A 24361-nucleotide genomic window follows, 5' to 3' on the forward strand; every position below is an offset into this window, starting at 1 on the left:
GTGGAGTTGTAGCAATAATGCAGATGGGGAGGAAAATGAATAAAGTATATAAGAAACAGTATAAGGAAAGAGGGAGGGGTAGAGATAGAAAAGATATAAGAGCTGGGTGAAAGAAAGAGGTGTGAGTTATGAGATTGAAGCAAAGAATAGTTAAGGAATAACGAGTTATAAAGGGGGGGGAGGAAAGAATGAGGAAAGAACTATGAGGTATGAAAGAGGGAAGGGATGAAGAAGAAGAAAAAGAAGAAGAAGAAGTGTGGAGGTGAGGTTAGGAAGGAGAGAAGAGTTGTGAGGAAAAAAGTGGGACAGGAAAGAAGGATAAAAGTTTCAGAATATTGAGGGAGAAGGTAAAAGCAATGAAGAAGGATTTCTGAGAAAAGAAAGAAAGATGTAGGTGAAAGGAGAAATAAAGATGAAGTTCTGGGAAATTGAGAAAATAGAGAAATGGAGAAGGGATGAAAAAAAAAAAATAAATCACAAGATTTTGGGGAAAAGATTAAGAAAAAGGGATGTTCTGGAAAAAGATAAAAGAAAAAGAAACAAGGAATGAAGGAGTTTTGGAAAAAGATAGACGTGAAATAAAAAGAGAAAAAGGTGTTCTGAGAATGATAAAAGAAGGTATAGGAAAAAAGGGAATAAAACATTTCTGGGACAAGATTAAAAAAAAAGGGATGAGGAAGAAGAAAAGAATAATGAGGAGGGAGTGTGAAAAAATGACAGGGAGACGAAATCTAAAGTGTGGGATAAGGAAACGTGATAAGGAAGGAGGGATGAATGTGAAACTCAGAGAAAAGAAATAGGAAAAGGAAAAGGAAGAGAGCTGGGTAAGGAGGGATATGAAAAGGAATGTGGAAGTAGGGATGAAGAAAGAAGAGGTATGAGAAAAAAAATTGGGGACTCTGTGTACTCAGAGAAAAAAGGAGAAAAGAATAACAAAAAAAAAAAAAAATGCCAAGGGGCTACGGAGGCAGAATGGGAAAAGAGGGATAATGAGAAAGGGATCTCACCCTCCACAAGCGAACTAAGATCCAGTTAGTCTGAGCCCACGGCCGCTGCTCGTATGGCGCCAACAGGTTCCTCATCATAGCCACTCGCCTAAACAAAAGGTCAAAAGGTTTTTTGTTTTTATTCATAACTCAAGTTAAATCAAACTTTTTCATCATGTATTTGAAAAATACACAAAAAATACTGCCTTGTATGATGAAAGGTATCAAATCATGTCCATTTTTCATATTTGAATGCTGTTTTACTCATATAGCCTGTCTTACCCCTACATATTACCCATAATTCTCTGCAAAATCAAGCATGTACAAATTGCTGGACAAATTTCCACAACATGGCAACCTCAAACACTATGAAAATCCATCTCAACCCTCAGCACTGACTTTTCCAGCCGTATGAGGTTCTTCAGCAAACTCTTGCTGCACAATTTAATACAATTGAATTCAGTTTCTTCTTCACTTGAACCAGGAGGCCTAAACCTGTTCCTATGCACAAATCCAGCTCCATGAAGATATGATTTAGATGGTTTAGAGGAAAATATATCATTCTAGAAAGCTCTGACCTATCAAACACAATTGGGATGAATTGGAACACTGAGTGCACCCCAGGCCTCCTCACCTCGCCTCTGAATGAAGCTCACTTAAAACATCTTGTGGAAGATCTTCCCAGAAGAGTGGAGGATATTATAAGAGCAAATAGGGAGTAAATGTGGAAATGGGATGTTCAAAATAGATATACAAATCTTAGGGTCATCAACCTTATTTGATTTATTATCTCGGACCCCACGTGCGTTTCTCGGCATGCCACGCTTCAAAACATTTCCCTAAATGCTATGTTAGCTTCTCACGTAGCGTTCATTTGAAATCCTCAGCAGGATAACGTAGAAAGCCGCTAGCACCGTGTTAATGAGGGGTGGAACCCCTGAGGCGACTATGTGTAATGTACTCACTGCTCCTCGGGGATCCTCTCCACAGCTCGGAGGGAATGCGGGTAGCACACGTAGCTGGCCAGAGCCTGCATCAGTGAATCCTTAATGTCTGCAGAAGAAAAAAAGCAAAAACCATCATTAAAAACCTTCTCATTTCCACCTACGTGCACTCATTTCCCCTTTATTACCGCAATTAAACGTTCACCCCATGCTCAGGGGGTGTGAAGCGAGCTTGGAAATTAGAACACTCTTCAAAGGCCATGCACTACATGAGGAAATCAAGCTGAGAAGACGCCTCGCTAGGAACTAATATCCTGCTCGGGACGACAACAACAGGCTCGAAAGAAGAAAAAAAAATTACGTTTTGAATCCCATTATAAAAGGCTTTGCTGATTGACGTCCCACCAGGTTGCACTCCGGGAGTAAAAATGGACTCGAGTACGTGCTAGCTTAAGGAAACACAGGAAATGAAATCTATAACGTCGATAGCGGCCATTCAAGGAGCCGAGTATAAAAGCTGGACGGTATCTTATTCCGCATCTATTAACATTCGTATCTGATCACGTGAAACCGCAGCGTGACGAATAGCTTCAGAGATCAGTTTTCTTTCCATATTGATAAACCCCAAGCTCGCGAAAATGAGAAAAGAGTTTGGCTACTGCGATACAGATGCTGATATACTGTAACAGTGGAGAAGTAACCGCGTGCAGGCTGACGAGTTAGTGAGGAAGAACATAAATTACTAAGCAAACACACTATGTGGTCTTCAACCCCCCACAATTGCTTCCCTTCACGTGTGGAGATTTGTGGAGACTCGTTTGGCCACAAGGATGTTACTGAAGTCAGGTACTGATACTGCAACCTGGAGTGCAATCAAGGTTCTAATTCATCCCAAAGATGTTGAATAAGTTTAAAAGCGGCGCTCTATAGCAGGCCACACAAGATCTTCTAACCAATGTAATGCATATCTTTATGGATCTGGATTTGTGCATAAAGGAATTCTCATGTTGGAAAAGTTCTGGGTGTCCTAAGTAAAGTGTAAAGTGAAACATTGTTTTATACCACATCCATAGACGTCCTATACAATTGTGGGCCTCCAACTTTATGTAACAGTTTGGGGAAGAACCACATACGGTTCCATACAGGTTCCCTTAGAGTTCAGGGTTTTAGATGGGCTTTTTGCCATTTTGGGGTTTTTTTTAAGTGAAGGGTTTTACAGATTCTACATTGAGTCGCTGTTATTGTTTTTCATCGTTGGTACAATTCTTTACATGTAAAAGAACAAAAATAGTCTGGAGTCTGGCTTGTTAACCAGGGAAGTAAAATCACAGGGAGGAAGCAGATGACTATGGCCCAGTAATTCCATAGACAGGTTTTGGGTAAAGTCAAATGTAAATTTGTTACATCATTCCCACCCTGTGTATCGTTTCACATCCTCTCTTCTGGCATGCAATCAAACTCCTAGTAGTAACAAAAAAAAAAAAGTTATAAAGTTTTGAAATTTAAGGTAAATATTTTTTGGGTGAAATTGTGTGTTTGAATTATGTGTTTAAATTGTCTTATGTCTTGTGACATTCTTGTAGCTGCAACCAAATTGCCTTTGGAAATCAAATAAAGATGAACTGAACAGAAGGACAAATTGAATATAATGAAATGAAATACTGTGATTTTAGTTGCCTTTCGTTTTTTTTTGGTGGAAGAAACACAGATGGGTAAGAAGAGCACATTCTAACTAGTCTATGAAGTTATGTAGTTCCTGTCATATGTAGATCTTTTCCAAATTGTTACCACAAAGCTGAAGGCACACAATTGTATAGGACGCCTTTTAGTGCGGTATAATAAAATTGTGCGTTCACTTGAACTTGGAAACCCAAACCTGCTCCAGCATATCTCCATGAAGATAGGCCTGTTATAGAGCTCTGATCTGAACCAAACTTAACATCTTAATAATAACATCAGTTTAATTTCAACCAAATTTGTCCAATAACATAATCAATATTAAAAACAGTAGTGGTGGTATCTCATTGTTTGAGGCATTAGACTTTGAGGCATAGGTCATGAATTCAAATCTGAGCACCACCAAGCTACCAAGGCTGGGCCCTTTAGCAAGGCCCTTAACCGCCATCTGCTCAGTTGTAAGTCATTCTATATAGGAGCGTCTACCAAATGCCGTAAATATACCTCAATAAAATTCCACCCACATTTTGACGTTTGACTTTTGGCAAATGTGAGCTAGCAGCTAGTTAGTTGGCTTGCTAGCTATTTTAGCTATTTTCTCACTAACAGCAATTATATAATACTACACTATTATAGTTCTTATAGTTCTCTCTTTTGCACATTGTATTGAATAACATATAATACAGTAGGTTTACTCGTCGGTGCTATTTTGTGTTTTGTGTATCTTGTGTTGTCTGTTTGCACTGTCTTTGTCTTGTACTGTTTGCACATGATGCACTTTTTGTGGTGAGGACACCTACTTCGGTCCTTGCTCTGTGTTCTGTTATGTAGCTCTGTGTTCTGTTATGTAGCTCCGTGTTCTGTTATGTAGCTCTGTGTTCTGTTATGTAGCTCTATGTTCTATTATGTAGCTTTTTGTTGTGTGGTGTAGCTCTATGTTCTATTATGTGGCTCTATGTTGTGTGATGTAGCTCTATGTTCTGTTATGTAGCTCTATTTTGTGTGATGTAGCTCTGTGTTCGGTTATGTAGCTCTATGTTGTATTATGTAGCTCTTTGTTGTGTGGTGTAGCTCTGTGTTCTGTTATGTAGCTCTATGTTCTGTTATGTAGCTCTATGTTCTGTTATGTAGCTCTATGTTTGTGATGTAGCTCTATGTTCCTTTATGTAGCTCTGTGTTCTGTTATGTAGCTCTATTTTGTGTGATGTAGCTCTATGTTCTTTTATGTAGCTCTATGTTGTGTGATGCCTTCGAGATCTCGACCGAGAACCGCTTCGTCCCCCTCCGCGAGACGGAACGCGACACTGTTATTCTCGGAGATTCCATCGTCCGGCATGTCCGCGCTACCCGAGCTAAAGGTAAGGTGCACACTCGCTGTTTTCCTGGTGCTCGTGTTCTGGATGTCGCTGCGCAGGTACCCGCGATCCTGAACGAGAACTTCGGAGCGGTTGTTCTCCATGCCGGATCAAACGACACCAGGCTGCGGCAAACGGAGATCTTAAAGAGGGACTTCAGGATCCTGGTGGAGACGGTACGCAGCACATCACCCACAACGAGGATCATTGTGTCAGGACCTCTTCCCACTTACCAGCGAGGGGCTGAGAAGTTTAGTAGACTTTTAGCTCTAAATGAATGGTTACAGTCATGGTGTCGAGAACATAAACTTCTCTTTGTTAATAACTGGAACTGTTTCTGGGAGCGTCCTAGGTTCTTCCACCCTGATGGCCTGCACCCCAGCAGAGTTGGAGCAGCAGTGCTATCAGATAACATCTCTAGGATACTACACACCATCTGACTGGTAAGACATCAAGAAATCTTCAACTATAAGAACACGCATACTACAGACCAAATAGTTACAAGTTCACACACAGCCCAGTTTATAGAAACCGTATCTATTCCTCGTGTAGTAAAACCAAGAATTACATACACAAGATCCAGAAATAATCTTATTGCAGTTAAAACTGAAAAATGCCAGATAAACAAACACAACAAAGTTCTAAAGTTCGGTCTTTTAAACATTAGATCACTTGCACCCAAAGCACTGATTGTAAATGAGATGATCACAGAGAATAATCTCGATGCACTCTGTCTCACTGAGACCTGGATTAAACCAGGTGATTATATGGGTCTAAACGAGTCGACACCGTCAGGATATGTTTATAAGCATGAGCCCCGTCAGACTGGTCGTGGGGGGGGTGTAGGAACCATTTATAGTGCTTCTCTTAATGTTAGTCAGAGATTAGGATTCAGCTTTAAATCATTTGAAGTGCTCGTTCTTAAAATTGCACTTTCAGAGATGCACAGAAAACTCGCTCTGGTCACCATGTACAGACCCCCAGGACCCTACGCTGATTTTCTTCATGAGTTTGCTTGTTTTCTCTCAGACCTCCTGATCAGTTTTGATAAAGTGCTGCTTGTAGGAGATTTTAATATTCATGTAGATGATGAAAACGATGCCCTAGGATTATCATTTGTCGATTTACTAAACTCTTTTGGAGTTAAACAAAACGTCACCAGACCAACCCACCGTTTTAACCACACACTAGACTTAATAATATCCTACGGAGCAGACGTCACTGATATAAATATTTTACCTCAGAATGATGACATCACAGACCATTATCTCCTACTGTACACACTACCGGTAGAGCAGATTAACCGTGTTTCACCACGTTATCGACCTGGTAGGACTATTATTCCAACCACTAAGGACAGATTCATAAATAACCTGCCTGATTTATCTCAGTTTCATATTAAACCGATAAATGCTGATCATCTTGATGAGATGGCGAACAACATAGACCTTATCCTCACTAGCACTTTAGACACTGTTGCCCCCATCCGGTTAAAAAAGGTTCGAGAACAAGCACCTGCACCTTGGTATAATAGTCATACGCATGCCCTAAAGAGAACAACACGTAATCTGGAGAGAAAATGGAGGAAAACTAAATTGGAGGTATTTAGAATTGCGTATAAAGACAGTATGCTTAGCTACAGACAGGCGCTAAAAGCTGCTAGAGCTAAACACCTGAGCAAACTCATAGAAAATAACAAAAACAATCCCAGGTTCCTTTTCAGTACAGTCGCTAAATTAACAACAAATCAGGGATCTGAAAAATGTGTTCCATCACAGTTTAGTAGTGAAGACTTTATGAATTTCTTCACTGAAAAAATAGATAACATTCGAAAAACAATTGTGGCAGTTCAACCTCTGACAGCATCTCCCGACACAATCATACTTACAACCCCACAACTACACTGTTTTACATGTATAGGACAGGAAGAGCTGTATGATGCTATTATGAAAGCTAAATCAACAACATGTCAGTTAGATCCAATTCCCACTAAACTACTGAAGGAAGTGTTATATACAGCTGGTGAGCCTCTTTTAAATATTATTAACTCCTCACTATCGTTAGGTCATGTCCCTAAATCCCTCAAGTTAGCAGTTATTAAGCCCCTCATTAAAAAACCTAATCTGGATCCAAACACGCTATCGAATTACAGACCAATTTCAAATCTCCCATTTATGTCTAAGATTTTAGAAAAGATTGTCGCTGCCCAGTTATGTAACCACTTGCAGGAGAACAATATCTTTGAAGAGTTTCAGTCAGGTTTTAGGCCCCATCATAGCACAGAAACTGCTCTAGTTAAAATCACTAACGACCTGTTTTTAGCTTCAGACCAAGGCTACATCTCCCTATTAGTTTTACTAGATCTTAGTGCTGCGTTCGACACTATAGATCATGATCTTCTCCTCAATCGCTTACAGAATTACATCGGTATTCAGGGACAGGCATTAAGCTGGTTTAAATCCTACCTGTCCAATCGTTACCATTTCGTAGATTTAAATGGAGAGCTATCCAGGATAATGCTAGTAAATTATGGCGTGCCACAAGGGTCAGTTCTGGGACCCCTGCTTTTTACAATATACATGCTTCCATTAGGAAATATTATTAGAAGGCATGGAATTAGCTTCCATTGTTATGCTGATGATACCCAGCTATATATTTCATCCAAACCAGGCGATACAGCTCAATTAGCTCGCATAACTGAGTGTGTTGAAGAAATAAGAGATTGGATGACCCATAACTTTCTGCTATTAAATCCTGATAAAACGGAGATTTTGCTCATCGGCCCAAAAAATAGTACACAGAAGCTCCAGCATCTCAGCCTGCATTTAGACGGTTGTTCTGTAACTACTAGTTCAACGGTAAAAGACCTGGGAGTTATTTTAGACAGCAACTTATCTTTTAAAAATCACATCAATCAAGTTACAAAAACAGCCTTCTTTCACCTTAGAAATATTTCTAAGCTAAGAAATATGTTATCTATATCTGATGCAGAGAAGCTCGTCCATGCGTTTATGACCTCTAGAATAGACTACTGTAATGCATTACTAGGTGGATGTCCTGCATCATTAATAAACAAGCTTCAGTTAGTTCAGAATGCCGCAGCAAGAGTTCTTACTAGGTCAAGAAAATACGATCATATAACCCCAATCTTATCGTCCCTACATTGGCTTCCTATTAAGTTTCGAATAGACTACAAACTACTGCTACTCACTTATAAAGCACTAAATGGTTTGGCTCCCATGTATCTATCCAGTCTCTTAACACGCTACAATCCGTCACGCTCCCTGAGATCTCAAAACTCTGGGCTTCTAGTAGTTCCTAGAATAGCAAAGTCCACTAAAGGCGGTAGAGCATTTTCACATTTAGCTCCTAAACTCTGGAATAGTCTTCCTGACAGTGTTCGGGGTTCAGATACACTCTCCCAGTTTAAGTGCAGATTAAAAACATATCTTTTTAGCAAAGCCTACACATAACACACATCACACACATCACATCACAACCTTGTGCTCCAGAACATCTGATCACATGCACATTATCAACTTGTGCTGTTAATATCATGAACAGCAGCTACGCTACTTCCTCTCCACTGCTTCTCTTTCTCTCCCCATCCCGAGGCTTCCTGAGGTTTGGCCAGCTCCAGTCACGTCCCACCTCGTGAAGATTATGGACCTATGGATGATCATGGAGAAGTAGATGCCGAGTGTTTAAAGGCCCTGGCATGGAGAAGCTGATGCTGGATCTATGATGATCACAAATTGTTCTGTATTGTTGAAAGATTTATGACCAAACTTTTGATGTCACCCATATGAGGATGGGTTCCCCTTTGAGTCTGGTTCCTCTCAAGGTTTCTTCCTCATATCATCTAAGGGAGTTTTTCCTTGCCACTGTCGCCACGGCTGCTCATCAGGGACAAACGCACACCATTCACCTTCACTGTTGTTTTCTGTAAAGCTGCTTTGAGACAATGTCTGTTGTGAAAAGCGCTATACAAATAAACTTGACTTGACTTGACTTGACTTGATGTAGCTCTATTATCTGTTATGTAGCTCTGTGTTCTGTTATGTAGCTCTATGTTGTGTGATGTAGCTCTATGTTGTGTGATGTATCTCTGTGTTCTGTTATGTAGCTCTGTGTTCTGTTATGTAGCTCTATGTTGTGTGATGTAGCTCTATGTTGTGTGATGTATCTCTGTGTTCTGTTATGTAGCTCTACGTTGTGTAATGTAGCTCTATGTTCTGTTATGTAGCTCTGTGTTCTGTTATGTAGCTCTATGTTGTGTGATGTAGCTCTATGTTGTGTGATGTATCTCTGTGTTCTGTTATGTAGCTCTACGTTGTGTGATGTAGCTCTATGTTCTGTTATGTAGCTCTGTGTTCTGTTATGTAGCCCTGTGTGAAGTAGAACCAGAGTTTTGGAGGAAAATTGTTTCATTTCACTGTGTACTGCCTCAGCTATATATGGTTGAAATGACATACGTACATGAAATACTGCATGTTTAATGCTATGTTAAATCTGGTACGTGGTCTAATCTGGTTACGACCGATTATAATCATGAATTATAGTCTCCGATTGTTCCGAGCTGATTTGATTGGCAACAGAATTGCAAATGACCTTCACGGAACGACAGCAAATCGTGCAGTCTGGCGTCGCCTGAATGTGAGATCTTTACATGAAGAATTCATCTGGGTGACAAATACGTGGCGAAAAAGCACAGGCTATATTAGAATTTGAAAAGATTTCCACTAAAAGAGCTGCCTAACAGATTACCCAGACATTTTTGGCTAAGGTTCTTTTTGTCCCCTTCAGAGCAGGTAATGAAAATAGATAGGACATTAGGAGAGACAGATAGGGGGGGAATGAAAGGAAAGAGAGAGAGAGAGAGAGAAAGAGAGAGAGAGAGAGAGAGAGAGAGAGAGAGAGAGAGAGAGAGAGAGCAGGGAGAAAACGAGGTGAAAGTGATGAGAGGATGATGAAAGATGATGAGAGAAGGATAAAAAGAAAGAGCGAGAACAAGAAAGAGCTTGAGTAAGAGCGCTGTACATTAACTTAAGTACGAGAGGAAGCTCATGGGCGAACGACGCCAGGACTCTAATTCAATATTTGCCACATAAATCATAATGGGTCTGCTTTTATTACACCTGAGTGTGGGCTACGATGATGTAATGAACCTGGCCAAGGTTGCAGGGCTTTTTTTAACGGAACATACACACACACCACACACACACACACACACACACACACACACACACACCTACTTAAAGGTAAAAGCGGCTCAGTTTTTTAAATCTTTATCCCTGAGCCTAACACTGAACACTGTCTACTGCAATGCCATGGCTTTACCTGTGCCCACGATGCGCGGGTCTGCAAAGTGCTTAGCGAGGATAGCAGCAAGCTGAGTGAGCGTGTCCTCATAACCTGTACAACAAACACACACTGATTAAAAACTAGTAGAGAAACTCAAACAGAAACGTACGTTTTGGGATGCGATTTTAGAATCCGCCCCAAACATACTTGTACGCCTCTGAAGACATAACACACACGCAAACGGTTGGGACGCTGATCGTAAACACTTATTACGTACAATATAATCAGGCGAAGTGATTATTCACAGCCAGGCAGCGTGTTTATACCTGGGAGCTCCTCCATGCTGTTGGAAGGGCTGAAGTAGTTCTTAAGGGCACTGTAGCTGTTCATGGCCACGTTGAGGTAGAACTCTGGGGTGAAAGCAAACAAGGAGCCCGTGTTGTCGGCGTGCTCGATGGTGCGGATGCACACACGCAAAATCCAGTAGACATCCAGCATTTTTTCCTGAAAGACGTTTATTTTATTTTATTTTTTTAAGAAATCTACTCTTTTTATATACTCCCTCCTCCAATATACAGATCAAACCCCAAATGGTGTCCTTATAACGATGAAACTGCACCCCATGTCTCCTCACCTACATCAGTACCTGCCTTTTTGGCTGATGAACACAAATGTCCCTGAGCACAGTCCAAAATGTAGTAGAAAATCTTCCCAGAAGAGTGGAGGGGATTTTAAGAGCAAATTGGGGCTAAATGTGGACTTCAATGCTCAAAAAACACATACTATACTTATGACCAGGTGTCCACAAACCTTTGGCAAAGAAGTGTGTAGATTATTATAGCTTTTGTAAAGTAAGTATAAAGCAGGCTTGGATGACTTCTGAGACTCAAGGACATCAGGTTCCTGTTTAAGTAACTGTTAAATAGGATAAAAAGGCTAACTAATAAATATAAAGCTTGAAATATATATATATATATATGCATATTTGCCTCGAAATATTTCCATAAATACGCAAATATTCTGGAGATATTGTCTAACAATGTATAAAATTTAAACTGCCCTTAAACGGTCAAAAGAAGAGAAACCAAATCCGAGTAACAAAAGATGAGACCATACAGATTTATTTTGTCAATTTGCACAATCGCTATTATTTGCTATTATCTTTTACATGCTAAATTGCATTCTGTTGCTATGTACCTGTAGTTTTGCAATGGCAATAAAGTTCTATCCATCTATCTATCTATCTATCTATCTATCTATCTATCTATCTATCTATCTATCTATCTATCTATCTTTATTTATTTATTTTTATCTATATGATGAAAAATATTACTTTTTTGGTCAATTTAAAGAAGATTGTGTTTTGTGGGAAAAATGGAGGAAAATGAAGGGTTGAATATATATCAGAAAGAAAATTCACATTTATGTTTCACTTTGCAACAAATTGTGTGTATTATTTATACTTAAAACACATTAGGTAACTGTGCATCATTAAATGCAATTTAAAATATTCTATATTGCTATGCAAATGAATGTTAAAAATAAAACAATTATTAGGGAAAAAAAAAGACATTTGAACAGCCCTGTTATACACACTATATGGACAAAAGTTTGGACACCATGACTGTAACATGGGTGTAAGAGGTGGTTACTTCTGTGTGTCCTGATCCTTCCTTTCAGCTCTGGCAAATCTGGCCATTTTTATTCTCTTCATATTTTTGTACTCACGTGATGTTTTTGTTTTTTAGCGCCATTCTGTGGGAACTCTAGTAGAAAAACTCTGGCACCAACAACCATACTACAGTCAGTCACTACAGTCATAGATCACAATTGTTTCCTTGTTTTGATACACTGTAAGGCCAAAGGTCTGTGGACACCTGTGACGATACGTATGTGCCTTCTGAATATGCCATTTCACATTAAACCCCTCATTTCCTCTTATAATAACCTCCACTCTTCTAAGATGTTCCACTCAATTTTGGAGTGTGCTTGTGGAGATTTTGGGGAGATTCATTCCACCACCACCAAGGGTGCTAGTAAAGTCAGGTATTGATGTAGGTGAGGTGAGATGCAGTTAGCGTTCCAGTTCATCCCAAAAATGGTTAACCAAATCTTCAACCCACGTTAAACATATTTTTATGAAGCAGGCTTTGTGCACAGGGGCATTGTCATGCTGGTGGTAACAGTTTGGGGAAGAACCACAAATGCCTGGCAAAATCAGGTGTACTTTTGTCCATATTTTACATGCATATTTTTGCTTTTTTTTTTTTTTTTATAATAAATGAACATTTTCAAAAGTTAAAAGACCAAGAAAAATAAATCAGCTGCATGAAGTATAATTTTATAAACATGAGCTGATTCAAAACCAGAACACAATGTACCTTAATTCCCACCTTTTTTCTTCCCACTACACGCAAATTACACGTTCTGAAAGTCTCTAAACAAATCCTTGTTCATTTCCTTCCACGCACACATATTACAAAATAATGTCTGTTCTGACGCATTGCCATTTACAGCACACACCCTGACTTTGCAGTATAAACCTCTGACAAGTGCTGTTAATTTCTCCAGTGAGGCTTAAACGTCTGGCTTTATTTATTAGATGAATTCAGCAAATAAAGTTTTAGAGCTCATGGATAAAACTGGCCTACAAGTCAGAAAAAAAGTTGAAGCCTGATCTTTTCATGAAGCAAAAGAATCAATAAAAATCACTGTAAGTATGTGTTTTGTATGATATCTGAAGAAAGAGTGCTCATTCTCTAAACAACGTGTGTCGCTGTACCTTGGAGTAAATGGTGGCGTTGATCCAGGCCAACCTGCGGCTCAGATGGTTGAGCTTCTCAGCGAACACCTTCTGGCTCTTTTGCAGCTCATCCAGAATGTCTGCTCTCTGCACGCATTTACATTTACATTTATGGCACTTGGCAGATGCTCTTATCCAGAGCGACTTGTGTTTATATCATTCATTCAACTGAGCAGATATGGATTTAAGGGGCCTTGTTTAGGGGCCCAGAAATAGCAGCTTGATGTGGCTGGAATTTAAACTTACATTGTTCGGTTCCAAAGTCCAATGCCAGTAAGCTACCATTTACCATTTAAACTATTAAAGTGTGTGTCGCTGGGTTTAAAAACCCTTTTCCATTTGATATTGTCTACAGTAAAAACTACAGACTTTTACACGAAAATCTGCTTCTTTTTTCGTGTCTGGGAATTTTGTGAATAAGTTCTGCCTGGTGGATGACTGTAATAGACCTTATTGTAAATGTCTTACTCTTCTTGGGCATCGGGCTATCTTCTCTTCTGTGTCCTTCAGAGCGACAGCGTACTCGTGAACGTCATCCGACACCACCACCATCTGTACGGGACACACAGTCACAAACCCAGTCATTATTCTCAGCGCTAAATATACGTCTGATCCCCTAATGCCACCAGACATCAGCTAAACTGTAGCATAAAAACACTCAGCGGTTCTCCTGCTACACTTGTGGAAAGCAAAATGAAAAAGATCAAGGGGTCAGAGAAAGAAGATGGAAAGCAATACGAACACTACATCCAGCAAATATTTACTATGTAGTCAGACAATGGCATGGTAATGAAAAAAATGCAGCACTTTGCTGTAGTCTAGTCAGCACGCCTGAAAAACCATTTTGTGGCTGATTCTGACTCTCAAGTCGTCCAATGTGTCCTTTTGAATTTTTCAAGATGTAAAATGTGCAGAGTGTGTAAAAGTGTGAAAAAATAAATGCTGACTATTGGAAGGGAATCAGTAAGAGAAAGGAATCATGTCCAATGTGTCGAAATCAAGTTACATATCCTATAAAATTGTGCATCAGAAATGTAAAACAGCACCATTACTGTGGCAAGAATTTCAGCACCGTGGACAGCTCCAAACCACCATCAAATAATGGCCAAAGTTTTAAAGCTGAAAATTTGTATATAATTTTAATACATTTTAATATTAATAAAAATCATGATGACTTGTTTTTACGTTTAGAGTTATAGAGTGTTTTGAATGTGCTGACCACACAATTTAGCCCATTGAATGACTGGAAAATAGATTAATCAAAGAGTCATGTGCTTCTGAAACATAAAAAAATCTAAATGATGTACAGCATGGAGAGGAACCCTAAGGGCTCAGCTGAGCTTCTTATTTTGTCCAAAAGATAATTATAGTGGACGAAGTCAAAACTCTGGGCATGACCCTTTTTTTTCTACCACGCTAACCTTGTCTTCATTGAGCTCGCTTTGTGCACAGGAGCAATATAATTTAGTGAAATTATAGTTTAAACAATCCTGTGTTTCAGTTTCAGGTTGAGGAAGACCTTCATATGGGTGTGAGTGACACATATGATCATAGAGTATATTAGTATTTGACTCGTATAGTAATAAACGCTATTTGGAATATTGTCACGTTATGAAAGGGGCCAAACATAAAAAAAAACAAATTAGGAAACCATAGTCTGAACATAAATGGACTGAACACGTTGAAAAGACAAACATAAGACAAGAAGTGGTTTGAAAGGTGAGGCTTATATGCACGTATTAATTACAAGACAACGTGATTGAGGTTTGGAGATCATGTGACATGACATGTGAGGGTGCAGTAGCTGATGGAAACTGTAGTCAAGGGCCATAATCTTGACAAATATACATGTTTCTTATTATTAAACCAACTTCTGACACCAAGTGCATGTGCTAGTTTTCACAGCCACGCTACTCAATTTGGCAACACTTCAACCTTGACACACGGCAGGCGTTCAGAGCTGATTTGGAAACAGCATAGTCTGCATTCAGCCTCTTTAAAGCACTTGTGTTAAATGCCTCCCAGCATTATAAATGTCAGGAGACCCAAGATTTCTGTAGAACTCTTTGACGCAGGTGTAGCAGAGTTAAGTGATTCGGTAACAGCAGAAAACGTCTTAACAAGCAACATATATAAACTTTATAGACATAAGTATTGGGACACCTTACTCGTCTAGCCATATGTGGATTTTGTGCAGGATGTCTTTAGTTGCAATAACGCGTTATGTACAGACATTACGTTGTAACGACTTTCCACCGCACTGCATCTGGACCATCTCAGTGAACTATGAGATAACTAAATAAATGCAAACATTGTGATGGTCAATTCCCATCTACTGAAAGCAAATCAAGTGTAAACATATCCATCTATGTTCACTCAACTTCAAATTTGACTTCAAACTTCCCTTCTGAAATGTTTTGTGCAGCTGAAGGGAGAATCCCCTTCGGGTTAAACAATGCCCCATGTTGTCGACTGCGACATTCAGCCGTCTTTTTGCAGCTCTGCTGAGCAAAGCACTTCTCAGAGAGTTGGAATCGCATCCACCCTGCAGCAGCGTACGCCAGAGAAGACGACATAAAAGACATCTCAACGCAGCTCTCAGATCCTAATCTTCGCTCATTCGGGGGGAAAGGAATTAACTGGGCCAGGAGTGTGCAGTGAGGTTTATTGCCATTGTTAAGGTCAGTGAGATTGAACATTTCGATTGACAATTCAATTAGACACCTGCTCACCGTGTCAGGACTGTAAAACAGAGAATGTGTCTACAAAAAGAGTGTATGCAGTAAAAGTACAATATGTGACTTTTTACCTAATAAAGCTCATTGATGTGGAGAAATGTGTAAATGTAATATCATGGTAAAGGTTGCTTTCCTTACTCCGATGAAACTTAATATAAATCATTTAATATGAGACATGGATATTATGTTATGTTAAACATTCAATTATTCGGTGTATCCAAAGCCTAGGTTTAATCTACAACAGGCAATTTATCTACTGGGATATTTTCAGCTCTCTGGAGAAAACTGAAGGACCTGGATGAAAATCCAAATCAAGTTGGCAGCACTACCTCCTACATTCCCATGCTACATTTATTAACTTTGGGGGACATGTTTCAGGTAAGCACGGCTCACAAGAACTTACAAGATTGCTAGTCTGAATCCAAACAAAAAGCCAAAGCTACATGAGAAGCTAATTTTTTTGCACAAATTTATCTTTTTTTCTATAAGAGGCAGTGACTCATAAATACCTCACATTCATGCTGCTGCTGCAATCCTTTGGACATTGAACATGGAAAAAAACAACAACACCAACATGGAAAAGTAAAACTGGACTCAGACTTGCTAAATGGAAAACCAATCTTTGACTAAAGCACAATTGGTAGAACAAATAAAAGGCAACAAAAAAATGTCCCTTTGCATTATTCTTACTGCATTCTTTTCTCTTTTTCTACACTATAAGTTGCGTGCAAAAGTCGCCTGCTTGTCTCTAATAATATAATTTGTGCTATTTTCATGTTAATTAAATTTTAGCCGCATTCTATATACAGTATAAGATGAGCTACAAAATTTACAGGGCGTGGACAATAAAACTGAAACACTGGTTTATATAATTTGGGGGATTTCATGCCTACTGTATATATGAGGTGGTATCAAAAAGTTGCAAGACTATCGGTGCTAACTGGTGCTATTCTGACCACGTGCTTTACCACGTCTGCGATCATGGACAGCGAGTTAAAACAAAGAGCAAACGTGAAATATTGTGTGAAACTGGACAAATCTGCCACCTTCGACGTACGACTATGCTGCAAAGAGTCCTACAACAGGAAGACCTACAACAAGCTCTACCCCTAAAAATATCGAAACCATTCGAGCACGATGGACTGCAGAGAACAATCCACAAGATACTCGCCAGATTTGGCTAAGATGTACTTCTCTCTCTTTCAGAAGATGAAGATCCAGCTCAGTGGTCACCATTTTTACACCACTGCAAAGATCCAACGCACGAATAATAGAAGGTGCTTGACACGCTTTAAACACAAGACTTCCAGGACACATTCTTGCTGTGCAAGAGGACTATTTTTGGAGACCACTCTGTGCAGCTGGGGATGGTTTCACATCTTCGGCCTGGGAATCACAGAGTAAGACAGGAGATTTAAGGATGGATTTGGACTGTGGTTAATATCAACAGTCTTCTACACTGACTCGGGACTACAGTTTGCATTTAATCACCATCACTGCACACCTCAACATTGTGTAGCTGTGATAAATGGACATCCAGTGCCACCCAGATGAGTACGGGTTCCCTGTTGAGTCAGATTTCTTCCTTATGCCATCTCGGGGAATTTTTTTTGCCACAGTCGCCATCGGCTTCGCTCATTAGAGACAAACTATACAAATAAAAAAAATGAATGAATGAATGAATGAATGAATGAATGAATGAATGAATGAATGAATATCTTTTGAAGGTGATGTAAACATAGTTTAATAAAGTACTGTCTTGTAAACAGAGCTAGTCTTGAAACTTTTTGATACCACCTCGTATGCGACAAAAAAAAACAAACAGATTGTAAAGGTCAAATTAAAATCAATAGCACAGCTGTTCACAAAATACTGCAATCCATACAGCATAGTAGGAGACATATGGGAGTTTATAAGAAAACAAATTGTTGCATGTCTCACACGCATATCTGCGACCAGGACAAACTACATCCAAAAGTAACTTTTGACACAAGAGCAATCTGGAAAAGATGTCTGGGTATTAATCTGGATGATGTTCAAAAAACATAAAACCACCTAAACTTTATTGGGAGCTCTACAGGGTCATGGTCGAGGTAGTAAAGGCAAAACTTCGGCCACTCGTGCCAATGCCAAACGCTGGTTTTATCTTGGGCTATGGACAATATGAAACATGTATTGTCCTCTGATTTATCTACCTTTAATATCTTTTAAAGGTATATCTTTAATTGTCTTTCTTCATTCGGAAGAAATATATTGTGGACATGCTTCAATGAAGCCTGTCACCAGGACTGTTGGGTGTCAAACAAAGGGGTCAATCAATGAGGATTTGGGCTACAATATCATGGCATTTCCAAGGCCTAATACTTGCGCTAGAAGTATGCATCACTCCCAATGCTTTTTAGAGGACCATGTAAACCCAACGCTTTAAACTTGTGCCACAAAGGTGATGCATAAACAAACCTCGCAAGCCTGGTTTTATAAAAACGTAAGTTGAAGATCTCCATTGGAGTGCACAGTCACCAGATCAGCCACTTTGAAGTGTTTTGGAGAACCAAGTCAGGAAATGTTTTCCTCTACCAGCTTCATGTAGTAACCTGGTCACTGCAAGGGGAATGGCTTAGAAATCTTCTGGCCACAATTCAGGACTTCTATCTATCATTCCCAAAGTTAAACTGATGTTGTATTGGCTGACAAAAAGAAGCCCTGCACCATACACTAAACAACTGTGGTCTAAATCGATGTATTTTAGTTTTATTATAAAATCTGTGCACAATCAATTTTTTATTCACATCCCATCAACATAAACATAAACACTGGAGAATAAAGCCTGAATCACAACTGAACCAGGGCACAGTGTTTCCTCCATGATGTCTATTGCACCAGCACTGTGCTCTAGGGAAAAACTAAAGCGTACTAAGAATCGAGGATCTCACCTTGCCCAGCTGCTGATGAACACTCAGGTTGTACATCATTGCGATCCCATCCAGGATCTCCAACAGAGACTTCTCTGTGATTGGCTGCTCGGGCTCTTCCATGGGTCTCCCCAGCAACAAGCCATCGTTACCATGGCTTCCCTCGACTGGAGATGGTGAGGTAAAGGTATATAGAAAAGGGGGGGCGACAATGTTAGGAGTTTTAAATGGAAAAACAGATTATCCGACGGTCAGGTTTTAAAAATCGTGCCACCTTTTTCCTCAGGGGAGGTGATTTTTTTTCCCCCTTTCCAATCCTAGCCTAGCTAATTGGTTTCCCGCTGACTTCTTTTGTAGGGCTGGAAATTGCAGCGTACTGGAGGTGGACAGGGCTTTGTGATGCCCTATAGGGACTGGGGAAGGGGGGTAATGTAAGCACCAGTGACATTAAGCCTTTATAATAATGCTGTGCTATGCGATAAAAATAGACTTCTCCCAAGTGTCTCAAGTGCAAAAAAACGATGCATCCATAAAAACTGGAGCGATGGAGTATGGTGGTCGTCACCTGGGAACACTCATAATGTGTGTGTTCCATGTTTACTATTTCTGTAAAAACTGTTCAAAAAAGCATTAAACATTTAAGCAACTTACTGTCTTCCTCTGTCCTCTGTTCCACAGGCAGAGTGCGCACTTTGACCTTTTCAGGCGGGGCCAATGGTCGGCGTGGGGTCATGAGGCTGACCGCAGCCGTACTGAGGAAACGATTGGCACGGCCCAGAGTGGGAGAACTCAGCCAGCTCGGCCTCGCCAGAGCTCCACCCATTGCCGCTGCACCAGATGGTCTCTAAACACACACACACACACGTATTTAGCTTTTATTTTTTTATTTACGTGACAATTCTGCATATCGAGGGAGTGTAGGAATGAAAACAGTATGCTGAAATAAGTTAAGTAGAACAGTTAAGTAAAACATATTAGAAAATTAAATATTAAATGTAACACACACACACACACACACACACACACACACACACACACACACTTATTTACATCTGTATTACCCAAATGGGGTCTAACAAATGTAAACTATTTAATTACAATTTAATTCACAAATGTTAATAATATTAAACTGCGTTAATCAAAAACAACAAGGAAATTTTATGTTTTATCTTAGCTATAAAAATATAATCTCTCAAAATAATGCTTTTGCACATTAACATATGCAATTTTTTCAGTAATTCATTTGCTCATCATGGTAGGGATTAGGCATTTTTGTAAGGAGTTTCCAGTATCAGCACAAGTTGGTAACAATAGATTTCTACAACAGAAATTCTTAAGGACATTTTTTCTTTACTGACTTTATAAAAGTAGGTGAAAAAAGAGAGGCCGGTGAGGAAACAGCTGTTTACAGATGTTACGATGTAAGGATCTGACTTTAAATGTATCTATAAAATGTTCAAAATAAATACTGTAGGAATTGTATTAGATAGATAACGAAGAAGAAAAAAACACCTCATGACACGTCATCATGTCAGATTGTCTCAAACATCACACCACTTCATTGTTGAGATAAAAGGTCAAAAATGATATAACTAATTGTATAAATAAGTTACAAAAGAGGGACGTGAAAGTAAAAGATCTGCTACACAACCAAAAAGTTGTTCCAAAAAAGATCCAAATATCTGGAGCACAATCCATGTTCCTTTTCTAAGCTATTTTTCGTTTCAGTGCATTCGCATAAGAACGAAAAGGTAAAAGGGACTTTACCTGAGCAGCTCCGCTTTCATCATCCTCGTCCAGATCGTCCATAGACGCGGCCTGAATCTCGGCAGGGTCGATAATGATGTTTGCTTTGGCTGCCAGGTCGTCTGGAGAGATTAACACACACACACACACACACACACACACACACACACACACACACACACACACACACAGAATGCGACTGTTCATTATACTTTTATATGTTCATTACTTTCTCAATGAACAGCAGGTACAGAACTGAACAGTCATTATATTCTGTCCCTTTAGGGAACCTGACAAAAGAGTTGTACATCAAGACTTTGTTAGAAGGAAAAAAAAAATCTAAATGCACACATAACCATGTATTATTCAATGTATTTTGTTTGTAAATACTGTGAAGTAAAATCAAATCGATGCTCGGCACGTCATGCATCATTGTGCTTTTTGACAAGAGCCTTGGGAAAAATTGTGTAGTGCCTTTCGTTTTTCCTGATCGAACCGTCTAGCCAAGCTCTCAGCATTAAAAATGTATATTAGGAGGAATACATGTTCCTGATTAAAACACATATAAGCAAACACACACACAAAACAGTCTAACATATGAAAGTCATTTCAACAGCTAGAAAACAAACAGATTTAGGTGTGGAAATGAAAAATTGAATTTCATTTCTAAACACAACACACAAAGAATATTGAAAGAAAACAAAGCTACACTACGTACACAAACGTTCATGGACGCCTGACCATAACATTGGTATTTTCCCCTTGAACATCCCATTCAACCATGAAAATCTCGTCACCACACCTGAGTAAGTGACCTTTCTGAGGCCTCTGCTATGCCACCCAACAATAAATCTGTGCGTGTGTTAGGGTCATAAATTGGGCCGGGATGTTTTCTCTATCAACCGCTTGGTTTTGCCAAGAACAGAACAACGAGGGCTTTTGCGGTTGTAAATTCGTCCCGAGGCAGCATGTGCCGAGCTGATCTAGGAAGCGGTGGGATTAATCCATAAGACTGGAGTTTATCTTGGGTTTAGCCCATCGTTCACCTTCAAGCTGAGAAGCGGAATTAAATCAGGTGATTTACTCTGGGGAGGAACGGCAAACAGGACATTAAACTTAATGTAGAAAGTAAAACGGTTAGCAAGGGAACACGGCAGTTCTCGGTTCAAGCTCAAATGGGAGGAACAAGAAACTACGTAAGCCGGACCGGTTTCGAATCGAACTGCAGTCCGTTTATCGACCCGGACTTGAAAACTCGATCAGATATAATGAGACCATTCAAGGCAAGCGCATGCAGCTAAACCGGCAGGACGAGACGGCCGTCAATAGTCATTATCAGAAAAATCACAGGCGATCATGACAATGATGATGATGTCATGAACGAATCAAAGCTGGCCATGAACCAATCAGAGAACCTCAAGATCACAAGATGCATTATAAGTCATTAAGGGAATACAAAAGGTAAAAAAAAAGTTCACGTCTCAGATGCACTTCTTTTCAGCCAATTAAAGAAAACCCACTTCAACTTCGAAGCTACAAACAAAATATAAACAGGCATTCAATCATCTTTAAATCTGCGTCTCGAAAACAATGGATACAATCACAGGCATCTGACAGAACTCAATCAGAAAACGACAGCGGGAAAAATTATCCCCCCAAGAAAATCTTCTTTTTTTTTAAATGTAATCAAGTGTTTAATCAAGCAACAAACCAAAAAAAACGCAGGATGAAAATTGGGAAACTGATTAGCATACTTATGCTTGTATTGTGAAGTATGGAAAATAAGAGGTTTAGAGATTGTTGATTAAAAAAAAAAATCCAGCAAATGTTTAGAAGAATAAAATAAGGTAATATAGGTATGAGGTAAAATAAGGTAATGTAACTATGGATCAATTATTCAAAAACTTTTTACATTTTTACTCACAGTACTCTTGAAATATATTATATAAATAATATATCTATAAATAAAGTTTCAAACAGTTAATAGGTAGTCAGTCAGTGGCTTCAATATTTGAAATTTTTGCTCTTTGAGACCAACCCCCAAATCCCCAAGATAGCCTGTAGAGTAAAATGTCTATTAAGCATTTATTTTGCATTTATAATATTATTAATATTATTATTGTTATTATTGTTATTATTATCAACAATAATTATAAATATAAAGTCATGTGAAAGAGAAAGTACAAACTCTCAGAACTTTGTGATTTTACATATCAGGACATAATAAAAAATTAACTGGTCCCTATCAGGTCTTAGAATTAGGTAAATTACAACCTTAGATGATCAACAATCCAAAACGGAGAAACAATATGTAAAGATCTAAGCAGACCTTTACTGCTAAGTAGCTGGCATGTGCTGCTAATTAAATGCCCTTAATTAACTGCTCATCAGCAAGTGGGCCCACATCTATAAAAACCCAAGTTTTAGCAGTTTATTCGTCTGGAGCATTCAGGTGTGTGTTGACACAATGCCAAATCAGGATAGACATCAGCAATATACCTAGACAAGCTAATTTACATTTGCAGCATTAAGCAAAGCTACCGTAATTTCCGGACTATAAAGTGCACCCTTATATAAGCCGCACCCACTGAATTTGCAAAGATTTTTATTTTAAACATAAATAAGCCACACATGTCTATAAGCCGCAGGTGTCTACATTGAAACTAATGAACTTTACACAGGCTTTAACGACCTGCCTGTTACACGGTGTAACGTGTGAAATATGTTGTGGCTTCTTTAAGAGCAGAGCGGTATTTTGGAAATAGCCTGCCGCCACATTTGCCGGTATTACTGCATGTGTGCAAGACCGAGGAATATGTCATTATTTTCTGATGCTCATTTCTAAGTTTCTTTGACTAACCCTTAACGCTGTTGCCAAGTAAAATTTTAAAGCACGAGTTTTGGAAACCTGTCTGTGCTTATATGATTTCTGATGCAACTGGAGTTAGCGAGCTCTCCCTTCACCCAGACTCAACGCGTTACAACGGCTTGTATCTAAACAGTAGCCGACCAAGAAAGTCATTGTTCACTGTATTCCTCCTTCCAGAAAGTGCTTGGCTCCATAACCGCTGCCTGCAGCTATATTATTTACTTGTCTGTTTACTAGCTTTAAACAATATACCAGAAAATACCAACGAGCTGCTCAACCTTACCTTCTCTCTTTATCCCTCGATATAACTTCTATAACTATGGCTTAACATTCAGACCTTTTCAAAGCTCTTTTGAAATGAAGTCCCTATCTTCAGAAAAATCAATAACTATCTGCATTTAAACCTTTTTAACCAGAGGTCAGGCACGCATCTCCTCCCCATCAGTTTGCAAATTTTACGAGGCCACAAACCCGAACGGAGCAGCCTCATGTCCTCCCAATTGCGATGAGAACGATGATGGGTGCCTCGCTTTCCGTTTGCTAATGAACCGTCGGCTTTCCGGGCCACATTTTGCTTTTCTACAAGTGCCGAGTGAATCGATAGGGAAGGGACAAAAAGTGCTGCAAAAGTTTCACAAGAAAATGAACATAATGGTGGGCTGAAAGTGCTTCGCACACTGTTATTGATGATCTGAGGTCATCAGTAACACCAATCAATGTTGCCTCGTGGCAACAGTTTACCAAAAAATTATCTGCAACGCCTCGGGTTTCCTTATTTCTGCCTTTAAGCTATGACGCGTATGGAAACGCGTCCATTTTCCACGCAGTTATTATGCGGTCTGACCAGCTTTCCCAGAAAGTTCAGAGTTCGGAGAGTGTATCTAGGAATAGAGTTTGGTGATTAAATGTGTGCTGATTTACATTTGTTCCTCATCGGTCTGTATGAGTCAAGGCCTCCCGCTAATTCAGGTTATTCATCGACTGCTTATGTTAAAGTGAATTTTCCATCATTTTAGTCGTTTCCTGT

General features: G+C 39.4%; 1 protein-coding gene across 1 annotated transcript in view; it reads right to left on the minus strand.

The window, feature by feature from the left end:
- rnf123 (ring finger protein 123) overlaps nt 1–24361 on the minus strand; it is a 166419-nt gene that overhangs the window by 117583 nt on the left and 24475 nt on the right. Inside the window, exons 22-30 of the mRNA XM_083534394.1 lie at nt 20487–20587; nt 19371–19563; nt 18741–18886; nt 13538–13621; nt 13049–13156; nt 10593–10770; nt 10303–10377; nt 1952–2039; nt 1008–1095 (exon numbers count right to left, since the gene is read on the minus strand). Coding sequence (XP_083390520.1) covers nt 1008–1095; nt 1952–2039; nt 10303–10377; nt 10593–10770; nt 13049–13156; nt 13538–13621; nt 18741–18886; nt 19371–19563; nt 20487–20587 — 1061 coding nt within the window. The remainder of the gene's footprint in view (nt 1–1007; nt 1096–1951; nt 2040–10302; nt 10378–10592; nt 10771–13048; nt 13157–13537; nt 13622–18740; nt 18887–19370; nt 19564–20486; nt 20588–24361) is intronic.

Source organism: Silurus aristotelis (genome assembly GCF_946808225.1).
Source record: "Silurus aristotelis genome assembly, chromosome: 28".
Lineage (NCBI taxonomy): Eukaryota > Metazoa > Chordata > Actinopteri > Siluriformes > Siluridae > Silurus > Silurus aristotelis.